General features: G+C 47.1%; 1 protein-coding gene and 1 long non-coding RNA gene across 3 annotated transcripts in view; one reads left to right on the top strand and one right to left on the bottom strand.

Annotated features, from left to right (window-relative positions):
- Nucleotides 1-1354: 1354 nt before the first annotated feature.
- On the bottom strand, nt 1355-6652 carry LOC133771372 (uncharacterized). The gene is made up of 3 exons (XR_009867567.1): nt 6582-6652; nt 5956-5998; nt 1355-1438 (listed from the first exon to the last, which is right to left on the bottom strand). It is a non-coding gene; the product is annotated as an uncharacterized LOC133771372 (long non-coding RNA).
- A 749-nt stretch (nt 6653-7401) lies between these two features.
- The window catches only part of UBQLN1 (ubiquilin 1), a 64872-nt gene continuing 56703 nt past the window's right edge, over nt 7402-15570 (top strand). Inside the window, exon 1 of one of the 2 annotated variants that reach the window (XM_062208649.1) lies at nt 7402-7614. In XM_062208649.1, coding sequence (XP_062064633.1) covers nt 7432-7614 — 183 coding nt within the window. In that variant the 5' untranslated portion in view covers nt 7402-7431. The remainder of the gene's footprint in view (nt 7615-15570) is intronic. The other variant, XM_062208648.1, reaches the window with a different exon arrangement.

Consider the following 15570-nt stretch of genomic DNA (forward strand, 5'->3'; position numbering starts at 1 on the left):
AGGCCTTGGGCCATCTTCTACTGCTTTCCCAGGCCTTAGCGGAGAGCTGGATCAGAAGTGGAGCAGCCAGGACTTGAACTGGTGCCCATATGGGATGCTGGCACTGCAGGCAGAGAGGCTTAACACAGCGCCGGCCCCCATAATTTCTTTATCCAGTCATTAGTTGATGGGCATCTGGATTGATTTCATACCTTAGCTATTGTGGATTAAGCTGCAATGAACATGGGGGTACAGATAACTCGTTCATATGCTGATTTCATCCCCCTTGGGTAAATTCCCAGGAGTGGGATGGCTGGGTCATACAGTAGATCTATTTCTTCAGCTTTGTGAGGTAGCTCCATGTTGTCTTCCACAATGGCTGTACTAGTTTATTTTTCCACTAACAGTGGACTAGTGTGGGGTTTTTCAAATGAGGAGACAGGACATGAGCACGTCCATTCTAAGAGCATGCCTCTGGATAGATATGTGCTCCCACTTTTATCTAGAGGGTAATAACAAGTCTATAGGCCAGCAGGCACATAGGCAAGGTTATACATCAACTTAAGGTATTGGGAAAAGGAATTCGGTCTGGTGGTCTAAAATAGGGATTAGAGCTACATTGAAAATCTTCAGTGACAGGCCCATTTAGATGCTTGTGCAAATTTACAAATTCCCAAAAACACTCCAGGTACATAATTCATGTCCATTAGCCCCCTGCTGCTCCCGCTGCCACATTCCTTTGGGGGTGGGTGTGCCCATCCCAGGCCTGTTTCAGAGTGAGCAGAAACTGTGACCACGCCTCTAATTTCAGGGGGCTGTGCCCGCCTGAGAGGCACAAAGCATTCTCTACAGATTACACATCTTCGCCTGCATTTATTGTATGTTGGTTTCTGTATGAGAGCCATTCTAACTTCAGTTAGAGCTGAAACCTCATTGCCACCGTGTTTTTTTGGTCCTTTGGGGATCAAGGTTGTATGAGTTGTTTGAAGTGGGACAGTGAGAACAGAATACATATTTTTAAACACCTCTGTTTCCCACGTGAAATGCTTCAGCAGGGTGCTTTCTTGAGTGCTACAAAACTCAACATCTGGAAGGAGACCTTTTGGTCAGAGGCCTTATTATCCTCTGCAGTTCCTAGGTGATTTATTTCATACAACAGATTTTGAAAATGGTAATCCACATGTAATACCCGCATGGGGTATTTGCTTAGTTTATTCCACATAATGTTAGACTTTTCACAAAAGCTAACCTCTTAAGATCAAGAAATACATTTCCATAATATCTGTTTTCAACAAATTGCATTGGCCTTGTTGTTTGGTCAAATTAAGTCCAAGCTTGTGTCTAGTTATCACAATATTTATCCTTGTATTCCTATGTTTTCAGGAGAACCAGTCTTGCCACTTATGCAAGATATTCAGTGTTTGCATTCGGGACTCTGTCTCACATGTTCAGCAGTATCCTGTTGGTAAGAGAGGGCAAAGGAGAAAGGTCATTGAATATTTTTAGGCATTTGCATAAGGCCTCAGTAAGTTCCAGACTTGCGATAAGAGAGGAGGACATGAAATATAACACATAACAGATCAAGTTCAAGTTTTAAGGGAATCAGGACACTACATAGCAAAAAAATCCACCCTGAGATCTATCTTGAATATCACCATGGAGGCAGAATTTTAAGAAAACTGTAGTGAAATATCAGCCTTTGATATCTGGTAACATTTGCCTCTCCACTTTGTGAGAGAATAGGAAAGATGCCAGTGTGTGGGTAATTCCACCAGCTCTCTGTACAGTGGTGTTTCCCAACCAGGGGACATTCGGCAGTGTGTACAGGTGTTTTTGGTTGGGCGATGGAGTTGTTCTGGATCCTGACCGTAGCAATGGCACATGAATCCTTTCCTGGAGTGAAATGGCATGCACACGCGTGCACAGATGAGGGCAAGTTACGAAAATGGTGGAAACCAGATTGGGTCTGAAGTCTGGTTAGCATCTCAGTCTTTGGTTTTGATATTAAACAGCAATTTAAGGTATCACTGTTAGGAAAAGCTGCGTGACGGGTACACAGGACTCACTGCTATTTTTACAACTTCCTGTGAGTTTGTAATTATTTCAAAATTAAAAAAAAAAAAAGAATACTGAGAGTAGACCTAAATAGGAACCCCAGATGTGTTCTTTGGAGAGATGTTCCCTCTCCATACCTGTGCCACTCCCGACTCTCTCTGCTGCCATTGTGTTATGTGGTGCTAGTACATTTTCCATTGCTACCATAGACTAAATGAGCCTGGGTAATTTATTTATTAAAAAAAAACAACAAAAACAAACAAACAAAAAAACTAATGCAGTCCTGAGAGAGCAAGAAGTTACTTTTTTTAATAAAAGATTTATTTATTTTGAAAGTCAGAGTTACAGTTACACAGAATCTTCCATCCACTGGTTCATTCCCAGATGGCTGCAATGGCCAGCACTGGGCCAGGCCAAAGCCAGGAGCTTCATCCAGGTCTCCCACATGGCAGGAGCTCAAATACTTGAGCCATTTTCCACTGCTTTTCCCAGGCCATTGGCAGGGAGCTGGATCTGAAGTAGAGCAGCCGAGACAAGCCAGCAGTCATCTGGGATGCCTGCATTGCAGGCAGTGGCTTGACCTATTGTGCTATAATACCAGCCTAGCACTCACGTCTGTGAGAATTAAGCCAGTCCCTGGAACAAGTTATTAGTTCTTAATGATCTGAATCACCATTAATATATGTATTTGAAAGGCAAATAACAGGGGCAGGGAGGAAGTGGGAGGGAGAGAGAATCTTTTCATCTGCTAGCTCACTTCCCAAATGGCTACAACAGCCAGATCTGGGCCAGGCTGAAGCAGGAGCCAGGAACTCCAGCCAAGTCTCCCAAATAGGTGGCAGGAGCCCAAGCACTTGGGCCACCACCTGCTGCTTCCCAGGTGCATTGGTATGAAGCTGGATCAGAAGTGCAGCACGGGCTGGCACGGTGGCACAGTAGGTTAATCCTCTGCCTGTGGCGCCGACATCCCACATGGGCACTGGTTCTAGTCCCAGCCGCTCCTCTTCTGATCCAGCTCTCTGCTGTGGCCTGGGAAACCAGTAGAAGATGGCCCAAGTCCTTGGGCCCCTGCACCTGCATGGGAGACCGGGAAGAAGCTCCTGGCTCCTGGCTTCAGCTCAGGCCGTTCCAGCCATTTCGGGAGTGACCCAGCAGATGGAAAATCTCTGTCTCTCCCCCTCTCTGTCTGTAACGCTCTCAAGTAAATAAATAAAATCTTTAAAAAAATCATTTTTTAAAAAAGTGTACTAATCATCTGCCTGCGGCACCGGCACACTGGGTTCTCATCCTGGTCGGGGCGCCGGTTCTGTCCCGGTCACTCCTCTTCCAGTTCAGCTCTCTGCTGTGGCCAGGGAAGGCAGTGGAGGATGGCCCAAGTCCTTGGGTCCTGCACCTGCATGGGAAACCAGGAGAAGCACCTGGCTCCTGGCTTCGGATCAGCATGGTGCACTGGCTGCAGTGCGCAGGCCACAGCGGCCACTGGGGGGTGAACCAATGGAAAAGGAAGACCTTTCTCTCTCTCTCTCTCTCTCTCACTGTCCACTCTGCCTGTGTAGCAGTCGGGACTTGAAACAGCACTCTGATATGGGATGCTGGCATCACATCACATTTACACCACCTTTTAAAGGCACTACTCCCAACATCATCCCCACAGCCATCAAATGTCAACATGAGTTTTGTTGTGGACACTTGGGAAGTGAGCCAGCAGATGGAAGATCTCTCACTATCCACGTCTCTTTCAAATCAATCTACGTTAAAAAAAGAAAAATGTCAATAAAGAGGCCCAGCGCTGTGGCTGCCACCTGCAGTGCTGGCATCCTATATGGGCACTGGTTGGAGTCCCAGCTGCTCCTCTTTTGATCCAGCTGCTATGGCCTGGGAAAGCAATAGAAGATGGGCCCCTGCACCCGTATGAGATATGGAAGAAGCTCCTGGCTCCTGGCTTTGGATTGGCTCAGCTCCAGCTATTACAGCCATTTTGGTGCATGGACAAGAGGATGGAAGACCTCTCTCTGCCTCTCTGTAACTCAAATAAATAAATAAATCTTTAAAAAAAAGTCAAGAAGCTATATATATATATTAGAGAATTTTTTTTTTTAAATTTGAGATGTACAATTAGAGAGAGAGAGAGAGAGAGAGAGAGAGAGAGAGAGAGAGGTCTTTCATATCCTGGTTCACTCCCCAAATGGCTGCATCAGCCAGAGCTGAGCCAATCTAAAGCCAGAAGCCAGGAGCTTCCTCCCCGTATCCCACATGGGTGCAGGGGCCCAAGTACTTGGGCCATCTTCCACTGCTTTCCCAGGGCATAGCAGAGAGCTGGATTTGAACAGGAGCAGCCAAGACATGAACCGGCACCTGTATGGGAAGCGGGCACTGCAGGCGGAGGCCTGGCCTACTATACCACAGCACTGGCCCTGAGAATATGTTTTTAATTAAAATTTTTTTCATTTAAGAAGCAGAGAAAGACTTACCAACATACAGATCTCTCATCTGCTGGTTTACTCCCCAAATGTCTGCAAGGCTTGGGCTGGGGCTGGCATTCAATCCAGGTCTCCCATTGGGGTGGCAGAACCCAATTACTTGATCTGTTACTGCTACCTTGCAGCATCTCCACTAGCAGGAAGCTGGAGCCTAGTGTCAAACCCTGACAAGCCAAAGGGCTGCCCTTAGTAAATATTTCTGTTAGGAAGTTTTAGGGAGTGGGCATTCGGTGTAGCAGAGAAAATACTGGTTGTGAGGCCTGAGCACCCATCAGAGTGCCTAAGTTTGAGTCCTGGTTCCACGCCCAATTCCAGCTTCCTGTAAATGTGCTCTTTGGGAGACAGCAGGTGATGACTTAAGTAATTGGGTCCCTGCCACTCATGTGGAAGACCTGGATTTGGCTCCTGGCCTCCAGCTTTAGTCTGGTCCAGCCCCGGTTGTTGTGAACACCTGGGCAGTACACCAGCGGATGACAGCTCTTTCTCAAATAAATAAATGCGTTTAAAAGTTATTTTGAAGTTATTAAACTGTTAGGGAAAGTCACATTTCAGTTGAGTCTTGAAGAATGGGTAAATTGACGGGGCCAAAATGGGGGCTAAGACTTTCTACTTGCAGTAAATGTGCTGAAGGCTTGGATTTCAGTAAGCTGGTTTGAGGATAAGACACGACTGAAGAGCAAGGTCTTTGTGGTCAGACGGCCCTAGATAGCCCACCACAAAGTCCAGACATTATTTTAAATGTCTTTGGGGAGTGTGATTGAAGTTTTCTGATTAAAGGTTTGGATCGAAGCTTAGTTCTAAAAGGACAACATATGGCGCCACTAAAAAAGTTTTAATTAGAGACTTTAGACTGAGGCCGAGGAATCCATAGGAGGTTGTTGTTGCCATTTAGGCCAGAGTTGCTGAGGGTGTGAACCAGACCAGTAGCAGCAGAAACAGTTTAAGGTCATGGAACTTCTGCTGTGAGGAATTACCAAGTGAACTGTGCAAATAATGATGCAAGGTCAGAGAAAAAAATGTGTAGACTTGGGTATCTGTGGAAAGTTTCAAGGAGGAAGTGGTAACAATAGGCAAAAGGCAGGGAATGGCGTGAAGAATGATCCCAGGTGAGAAAAGTATAATGTGACAGGATGGGAAATAGCACAGGATGAGGGGAAGCCAGGCAGGTGAAGGCAAGGGGAGTCACTCTGGATGGATGAGGCAGCCTAGCCAAAGTATGCAGGAATCACAGGGAACCAGGCACCGGAGAGCTAAGGAGGTTTGGAAGAAATGCCAAGAGGCTGGTTGTCCTATGGTGGCACCCTCTCTGTGCAGAAGTATTGATTACCGCACACTACACATAACCAAGTAACACCCATCAGCAGGGCCCTTCTTCAGGTTGGTTCACAGTACTGGCAGAAATGCAGGTGCCACCAGATGCCATCTTCATTGCAATCTATACCTTCAGGACTTCTTTTAGTAGATACAGTCTCCACAGGCTCCTGCTACAAAAACAAAAACAACAACAAAAAAACCCAGTGTTTATACAACAGTATTTATTCCCTAACAGGGTTAACAACAGCTCGAGTGCAAAAACCAGAATGTGTGTGTGCTTAACCGGGTCCCTTGCGGGCGCTCAGGGTTTACAAGTGGGCAATACCGCTTAATACAAGGTACTGGGCTGTACTTTGCTTGCAAGTCATCTTTAAACCAAACGATGACACAGTTTGCAAACGCTGGCTTCTCAGAGGTACACGAACTTCCTGCTCCTGCGCGCACCGAGACAGGTTGAACGCTCCTTGGCGTCACCTAAAACAGGAACTCGGATGGAGTAGGAAATGGACAGCGGGTGGGCCCCGGGGGTCGCGGCGACCCCGCTCGTGGGCGGGAAGCTCAGCCCCCAGCGGCGACCCCGCGGGTTGCGCAGGGGCTCCCGGGCGCCCACTCCATCCTCCTCCCGTCGTGAAGAACACCTTTCCCCTTCCTCCGTTAACTCTCCTCCAACTGCCGTGCCCAGAACAGCCAAAACACGCCTTTAAGTCTTCCACGCACGCAGCACCTAGCACAGTAAAATACAAAACCCCTCACCGCTAACTAACCCCCAGACGCTCCCCGCCACGGGTCCCGAACACGGAAACCTAAGTCGGCGAGAAGCCAGCAGGGGAGGGGAGGGGAGGGGAGGGGAGGGGAGGGGAGGGGAGGCGAGGCGAGGCGAGGCGAGGCGAGGCGAGGCGAGGCGAGGCGAGGCGAGGCGAGGCGAGGCGAAGCGAGCGGAGTCGGGGAGCGACGTAAAACGGTGGGGAAGACCACCGGGATCACGAGCGCGCAGGCGCACACTCGGCCGCGGCCCTCAGTGGTCGAACCCCTTTCTAGTAATTTCGCTGCCCGTGACGTCATCGCGGCGCGCCGCCACAGTGCGCCCGGACACCGCGTTTTATTTTTTGGTGAAGTGTGTGTGTGGGGGGAAAGGAGGACTGTTAAAAAAAAAGAAGTGAAAAGCCTCAACTCGCCCCATTTTGCTTTTTCTCCCACTTTGGCCGGGAGAGGGAAACACACCGAGCCGGAGCCCCCAAAGCGCGCCGGCCGGGGGGGATGACTCGGCGCCGTCCCGGCCGCGTTACCCGGCGTGCCCCGCGCGGCGCCGGCGCAGGAGCGTGGGGGAGGGGCGGGGAGGAGGAGGAGGAAGCGGCGGCGGCGGCTGCGGATGTCGCTGCGAGCGAGCGGCGGCTGACTCCGCGGCGGCTGCCGAGCGCCCGAGTCGGGCCTGCCTGCGCCGGCGCCCCAGCGAGCGCGGCTCCGCGGCTGCCAGGGCGGCCCTGAGGCGGCGTTGCCCTGCCTTCGCCGCCGCCCGGGCCGGCCGGCTCTGGCGTCGCCTGGCTCGCCCTCGTTCGCCCGCTCCCTCCTGCTCGCCTGAGTCACCGCCGCCGCCGCCGCCGCCATGGCCGAGAGTGGTGAAAGCGGCGGCCCTGCGGGCTCGCAGGACGGCGCCGCCGCGGCCGAAGGTGCTGGCGCCGCCGCCGCCGCCGCCTCCGCGGCGGAGCCCAAGATCATGAAAGTCACCGTGAAGACCCCGAAGGAGAAGGAGGAGTTCGCCGTGCCCGAGAACAGCTCGGTCCAGCAGGTGAGGCGGCCGGTGTCGGGGGGCCCCGGGAGGCGCCCGAGGGCTGCCCTGCGGGGTCTCAGGCCGCCGCGGATGGCGCCCAGGTTGGGGGGCTCGGCCCGTGTCGGGGCCGCCCCGCCGCCGCCGGGCCGGGGCCGTCCTCGCGTCCCCCGACGCCCAGCTGCCCGCCCGCCGCCGCCTCCCCTGCAGCGCCGCACAAAGGAAAGGGACCCAGCGCCTGCCTGCGGGCGGGGCCGGGGTCCGCGCCGGTGCGGGCTGCGGCTCTGTGCCGGGATCTTGGAGGCGGTGCGGTTGGGGTCGTGTGCGTGTGTGTGCTTTGTTCCACCTGCCCGCGGGTTGGGGTGGGTATCGGGGCGAGCAGCGCCTGCATCGCATTCTGCGTTTGGACTGCCGAAACCTTTCCTGCCTTCCAGCCTGATTTAAAAAAAAAATCAACCATGACGTAGGAATTGCTTTCAGCCACGTCTTAGGCCTAAAGGAGAGAAGGGATGACTTTCGTTCATTGATGACTTCCTGTTTTTCTTTTTTTTTTTATTGTATTTATGGTCTTTCGGATGCCCCGTCGGGTAGGGTTTTGTTTGCGTTTTAGGGGGGCTGCAGCGACTTAGCGGATACAGCGGTCGTAAGTGAATGAGCGGAAACAAAGTGGAGTTAGTGGGGATGAGCAGAGACTCTGTGTACAGATTCCGCGGCGTACCCAGGAAGCCCGCCCGCTCGCACGCAGCACCCGGTCCCCGAGTATCGCCCCTTGACGGCCTGGGTGTGAGCAGGCCCTGGGGACGGAACACGACGGGGCGTTGGTTTCTCTCCTTGCCAAGGCGCCGTGCTTGGTGGAGCGGTGAGGCGTGTAGGACCTCATGATCAGCTCCATCACTCTGTTTTTGTCTCCCAGCATTCTTAACAGTTTTCCTTGACATGTTTATATACGTGTGGAAGACGAGCCACGCGGGTGACCCTCGCCTGCGATTAGTGTTTTCCTGTATTCGCTCAGTTATCTCCTCTGTTGTAATAGATTGCTTTTTGGATGTATTTCAGAGTTGCTTATGTCGGTACGTGTGACACCTGAAAGGCATTGCAAAGCATTGTATGCGTCAGTAACTTTAGGTCCCCCCCCCCTTTTTTTTTAGGTAAATTTGACATGAAATTCACCAGGGTTGCCATTGTGTTCTCAAAATGTCTTAGTCTTTGTAAGTCAAGCTGGTGACAAAGTGTAGAGTATTATCTTCCTGACTGACTAGAAAGTTTACTGTTGCCTGTTCCCAGTCAGTTCAGTCACTACCCCACCCCCCAACTTTTGTTTTGTTTCTTGTCACCATATGTCACGTTCGTGTGTTCCAGAACTTAAGTGGAACCATACAGTATGTAATGTACTCTTCTGGGTAAGGCTCCCTCCTCCCCTGCATAATGTTTGTGAGATTCTTTCTTGCATATATGAGTAGTTAACTCCTTTTAGTTGTTGTGCAATTTCCACTGTATGGATAAACCATAATTTCTTCGCCATCGAGGGTCACCTGGGTTTCTGCTTGGTTACTGTGAACAGTCTTGTGCAAATCTTTCAGGAATGTCTACTTTGATCGCTCATGGTCAGTGTTTAGAAATGGAACGACAGTCATAGGGCAGTTGTTCAAGTGACAGCATTAGAAAGAACCTATTAGTACTATGTTACAGTTCCAGCAGTGACATGTGGGAGTTCCTGTTGGTCCGCAGCCCTGCTGACAGGTGACATGAGAAGTCTTCGCATGTCCGCTGCTTTACTGTATGTGTGACCAGATTACATTCTTGAAGCCCTTTACTCTTTCTGTGTTTCTTAGTTCGGACCTTCACCATCCTGGCTGTTTTCAGCATTTTACTGCAAAAGATTGAGAATAGTTAATATTTTATAAATAGAAAAATTTTATGTAGGTCAGCATCTGTAAGCATGGTTTTTCTTCTTTTGGGATGGTGCAATTAAAATTGTAAGGTCTGTGGAAGTTTTTATTTTTACCCCCTAAAACAAAAGTGAATGTTTTAAAAAGTAATAACTGCTCATTGTATTTTTTGGAAAAGTTCATTTGAGAGGCAGAGAGCAAGTGAGTGCGTGCGGGAGTGAGCACACAGTTAGTCTCTTATCCTCTGGTTCACTTCCCAAATGCTTGGCGGGGGCCCGCATTGGGTTGGGCTGAAGTTTAAATCCCGGAATGCAATCCAAGTTTCCCATGTGGGTGGCAGGAATTTGGTGACTTCAGCCAGCACTGAGCCTTCCAGGGTCTGCGCTTGCAGGAAGAGGGAGGCAGACGTGGAACAAGGCACTCTTATGTCGATGCAGGTGTCTTAATTCCTAGGTTAATGCCTGCACTCCCAAAGTGAATTTTTCACGGATAAATTGAAGCTTTTCTGATGTAACTTTTTCTGATGGTAGTTAATCATTAAACTTTTGGTCATTGTTTCCCTTTGAAGCAGAAAACATACTAAAAATTGAAACTTATTATTGAACCCAGAACCTGAAGATAAATTAAACTATCTGTGGGTTTTGTTAAAAGAAACACATATGGGAAAATGTGCCACACCAAGGAAAAAAGCTGTTTTTAGATGGCCTGTTTGTAAAATTCTACTTGAAGCACAGAAAAAAGTCTACTATTTTGTAATTTTAAATTTTCCTTAAAGGCTTCGATAGATTTGAAACATGCCCTATTGATTAAAGTTTGTCATTTAAAAAATACTTTGTGATATTAAGATTTTCAGTAAAAATGTTGAATGAACAATTGGGAGTTGTTTGATCCTGAAAATTCTTACCTAATTGTGGAGGGGAAGAGTATGTATGAAAAATCACTGAAGAATATTATTGAATCCTTATGCTTTCTATCAGGCAAATCTCATTTTCTGCCATTTAAAATCTCTTTCAGTACATACTCCTGTATGGTGCAGATTCCTTTACACATCATACTAAAATGGCATTTATATAGAGAGTATGTCCTAGTTGGTTGAAATTATGGGTAAATTGTAAGGTGGCACTTTATTTTCATATGGTTTCTGTTTGCATAACCAACCAGGAGGTAGAAACAGGATATCTTAATTTTACATAGTGCCATATATGGTTGGTATTTAGTGTTACTTGTTTGAAATTGATATTAAAACTAAAGCTAGGCCGGCGCCGTGGCTCAACAGGCTAATCCTCCGCCTAGCGGCGCCAGCACACCGGGTTCTAGTCCCTGTCGGGGCGCCGGATTCTATCCCGGTTGCCCCTCTTCCAGGCCAGCTCTCTGTTGTGGCTAGGGAGTGCAGTGGAGGATGGCCCAAGTGCTTGGGCCCTGCACCCCATGGGAGACTAGGATAAGTACCTGGCTCCTGCCTTCGGATCAGCATGGTGCGCTGGCCGCAGCGTGCCAGCCGCGGCGGCCATTGGAGGGTGAACCAACGGCAAAGGAAGACCTTTCTCTCTGTCTCTCTCTCACTGCCCACTCTGCCTGTCAAAAAACAAAACAAAACAAAAAAACTAAAGCTAGTTTCAAAATTAAGGTGAAGTTTATTTTTCATAGGTCATCTGAAATCAGCTGAGTAATTGAGTTTAAATTTCTGTTTAAGGGTAGCTAGGTGGTGGTGGTAATAGAGATTTTTTTTTTTTATAATAGTAGTAAATAGACTTAAAACAAACAGATAAGTATGTAGTGGTACAAAGTCCCTGCATATGAGATTATTGTCTGTTACTCAGCTTTCAGGATTTTTTGAGCATCAACAGGCAAGATAGCATCTAGAAGAAAGGAGAGGTGTGTGTGTATATGAGAGATTAAAATTTGTGCAGAGAGGGCCGGTGCCACGGCTCACTAGGCTAGTCAGCTATTATTATTGATCCCTCTACGTGAACATATTAGCTTTGTGGGTAAAGGTTTTTCATTTTAAATTTTTTTAAATTTTTTTTATTTTTTTATTTTTTAATTTTTGACAGGCAGAGTGGACAGTGAGAGAGAGACAGAAAGGTCTTTCTTTTGCCGTTGGTTCACCCTCCAATGGCCGCCGCGGTAGGTGTGCTGCGGCCGGCGCACCGCGCTGATCCGAAGCCAGGAGCCAGGTGCTTCTCCTGGTCTCCCATGGGGTGCAAGGGCCCAAGGACTTGGGCCATCCTCCACTGCACTCCCTGGCCACAGCAGAGAGCTGGCCTGGAAGAGGGGCAACCGGGACAGGATCGGTGCCCCGACCAGGACTAGAACCTGGTGTGCCGGCGCCGCAAGGTGGAGGATTAGCCTAGTGAGCCGCGGCGCCGGCCTGTTTTTTCATTTTCTCATGGGTGTAGACTTAGGAGTGGAATCATTGGGTCACATTGTAGCTCTACATTTAACCTTGAGAAATTGCCAAAGTTATTTTCCAAAGTGGCTGTAAGTTCCTACTAGCAATGCATGATGATTCCAGTTACTACATTCTCAGTAACACTTATTTTCTGTTCTTTCAGTAATAACTATGGTGTCTGTGAAGTAGCATCTCATTGTAAGGAACTGTCATTAGTGCTTGAACAGTAGTTCTCATTGTGGTTTGGGGATCCCTAATGCCCTTTTAGGGAGGCCATGGGATGAAATTTTTCATAATTCTATGTTTTTCTGTTGTATTCTCATAAATGAGCAGTGCACGTTGCCAGAGGCTGTAATATGTGAGATACTGTAATGAACAGAGAATTAAACGGTCTTGTATTATGAGATTAATGTGATTTGCAGAAATTTTAAACAATACTTTTCTCACTAGGGAAATATAGCTTTTTCTTTTTTTTTGAAGAGACTTATTTATGTATTTGAAAGGCAGAATGACAGAGGGAGAGACAAGACAGAAAGAGAGATGTTCTATCTACTGGTCTGCTCTCCAAATGGCCACAACAGTCAGGTCTGGGCCAGGCTGAAATCAGGATCCAGGAACTCCATCTGGGTCTCCCATATGGGTGGAAGAGGCCCAAACACTTGGGCCATCTTCCACTGCCTTCCCGGGAGTATTAGCAGGGAGCTTGGTTGGAAATGCAACAACAAGGAGGGACCATCAAATAAGGAGGTACCTTTTTCTGGGGAGGAGAGAACTTCCACTTTGATTATGGCCCTGTCTAAATAATGTCGGAGTTTGTGGACTCAAGAGGCTTCCATAGCCTTGGCAGCTCATGACAAGATGATTACTGACATCATAAAGAAGAGTGTCAATTGTTAAATCAACAACAGGAGTTACAGTGCACTTGCTCCCCATGTAGGACCTCTGTCCTTAATGTGTTTGTTATACTATGAAAATTAATGGTAAAACTATTCTTCGAACAGTACGTTATACTTTGTGTGTCTGTGTGGGTGCAAACTGTTGAAATTTTTACTTAGTATAGAGTTGCTCTTCTGTGTATAAAGATAATTAAAAATGAATCTTAATGAAGAATGGGATGGGAGAGGGAGTAGGAGGTGGGATGGTTTGGGGGTGAGAGGGCGAGTATAGGGGGAAGAATTGCAATAATCCAAAAGTTGTACTTAATGAAATTTATATTTATTAAATAAAAGCTTTCTATAAAAACAACAGCAAGGAACAATATGGTATGCTGTGGTGTAACCCATTGTGCTACAATGCTGGCCCTTTTCATAAAAATGTAATTTATGGTAACATAAACTGAATTTGTTATTTTTGTTTCAATTTGTTATTTGAAAAAGAAACACCACAGAGCTACAGAGGTAGAAATCTCCCACCTGCTGGTTCACTCCCCAGATGGCTTGCAATGGCCAGGGCTGGGCCAAGGGGAAGACAGGAGCTGGGAATTTAAGCCTGGTCTGCCATTTGGATGGCAGTTGTCTAATTGCTTGATCCATCACCTGCTGCTTCACAGTATGCATTAGGGGGGAGATGGAATAGAGAGCTGAGCTGGGGTTTGAACCTGGGTACTCCACCTCCCAGGAGGTGGCCTAACTGCTGCATCACCTCATCTTATTATTTTTAAATGAATTCATGTTTTTAAGGGTTATTCAGTGGGCAGACATTTAGCCTAGTGGTTCAATCACATCCCACATTTAGAGTGCCTGGGTTCAGTTCACAGCTCCAACCTCTGCCTGCTTCCTGCCAGTGCCGACCCTGGGAGGCAGTAATGAAGGTTCAGGTAGTTGGATTCCTGCCACCAGGGTGGAAGAGTTGGTCCAGCCTGGCTGTTGCAGGCATCTGGGGGAGTGAACCAGCAGATGAGAACTTTCTGTTTGTCTTGCTGCCCCTCAAATTTAAAACAGGTTAAAAAAATAAAATTTTTGTTTTAATTTTTAGTACAATAAATATCAAAAGATAAAATTTATATAAACAAAACTCTTTTTGAGATTCTGAATTTGTAGAATGATGTCCCAAGACGAAAAATGCCCTTAGTGGAGTGTGTAATAGATTAACTAGGTGCTTAAAAGATTGAGGGGCCTCTGGGCATTCTGTTCAGATTCCTGGTCTAGGTCTTGACTCCAGCTTCCTGCTGGTATAGACCCTGAGGACACAGCAGTGATAGTCAGGTAATTGGGATTCTTCCGCCTGGGTTAGAGACCTGGGTTGAGTTCCAGGCTCTTGGTCCCTGCCCCACCCAGCATTTTAGGTATGTGGGGAATGAGCCAGGGGATGAGAGCATGCCCATGCATGCTTGCTTTCTCTCTCTGTCTCAAATTAAAAAAAAAGATTGCCACTGCCTCATGGTCAGTCTCCCCACTTTCTCTGACTCTGCTCATTCATTCCCAGAGTAATTTCTGAAAAGGTGTGAATCAGATCATGTCAGACTGCACCCCATAGATCTCAGAGTATGAGTTGGCAGAGAGGCTTTGTGTGATGATTTCTGCCTGCTTCTCCATTCCCTGCTTGTGTCTTCTTTCCTTCCTGCTCAGGTGGTTCACTTTCCTTGACCCATTAGTACATTTTTTTCCCTGCTTCTGGACTTTTGTACAGTTTGTTCTTGCCTGCTGGAATGCCTCCCACTCTTTGCCCATCCCTTCTCATCCTTTAAGTCTCAGCTCAAAGGTCAGCCTCTTAAGGAAGTACTCCTGATTGCACAGACTAGCTTGGGATCCCCCCTTTATGCTTCATCCCAATGTAAAATGATATGTTTATGTGATTAATATTTCTCCTTTGCTGGAGAGGGACTGTTGATCATTGTGTTACTAAGAGCCTAGCTTATAGGCTCAGGAAACAGTTGTTTACAAATGAATCATTTGTTACAAGTGATTTCATTATGCATAACAATATGGTATGTATTCAATACTAATTATCAGTTGTTGGGCCTTTAGTGACTGCCACACTGCACAGTCCTCTGCCTTTCTGTCCTCTGGAAGTTTTGTCTTACGCTGCTCTCCAGACTCACTCCCTCAGGATGTGCACTCTTGGATTTCTTTGCTTGGAATGTTATTCCTCTAGGACAGTTTTTTTTTTTTTAAGTTATACAAATTTCATATATACTGATTTAAGAACATAGTGATATTTTTCACCCTATCTTCCGTCTTGTGCACACTCCCACCCTTCCTCCTTTCTCTCCTGTTCCCACTCTTAATTTTTAGAAAAATCTATTTTCAGTTTATTTTATACTAGTAAGATTAACCCTACACTAAGAAAAAAGTTCAGCAAATAGTATGAAAAGAGAAAAACACTGTTCTTCAACAGTAGAGACAAGGACTATAAATAATCATTGAATCTCAAAACATCAATTTCACTCCAATACATTACATTTTAGGTACTCTATTAGTTACCTTGGATAAGGGAAAACATTGTATCTGTCTTTTTGGGACTGGCTTATTTCACTAAGTATAATGGTTTCCAGTTGCATCCATTTTGTTGCAAAAGATAAGATTTCATTTTTTTTAACTGCTGAATAGTATTCCATAGTGTGTATATACCATAATTTCTTTAACCAATCATCAGTTGATGGACATCTGGATTGATTCCATATCTTAGCTATTGTGAATTTGGCTTCAGTAAACAAGGGGATACATATAACTTTTATCTGCTGATTTCATTTCTCTG

This window comes from Lepus europaeus, chromosome 12, assembly GCF_033115175.1.
Source record: "Lepus europaeus isolate LE1 chromosome 12, mLepTim1.pri, whole genome shotgun sequence".
NCBI classification, from domain to species: domain Eukaryota; kingdom Metazoa; phylum Chordata; class Mammalia; order Lagomorpha; family Leporidae; genus Lepus; species Lepus europaeus.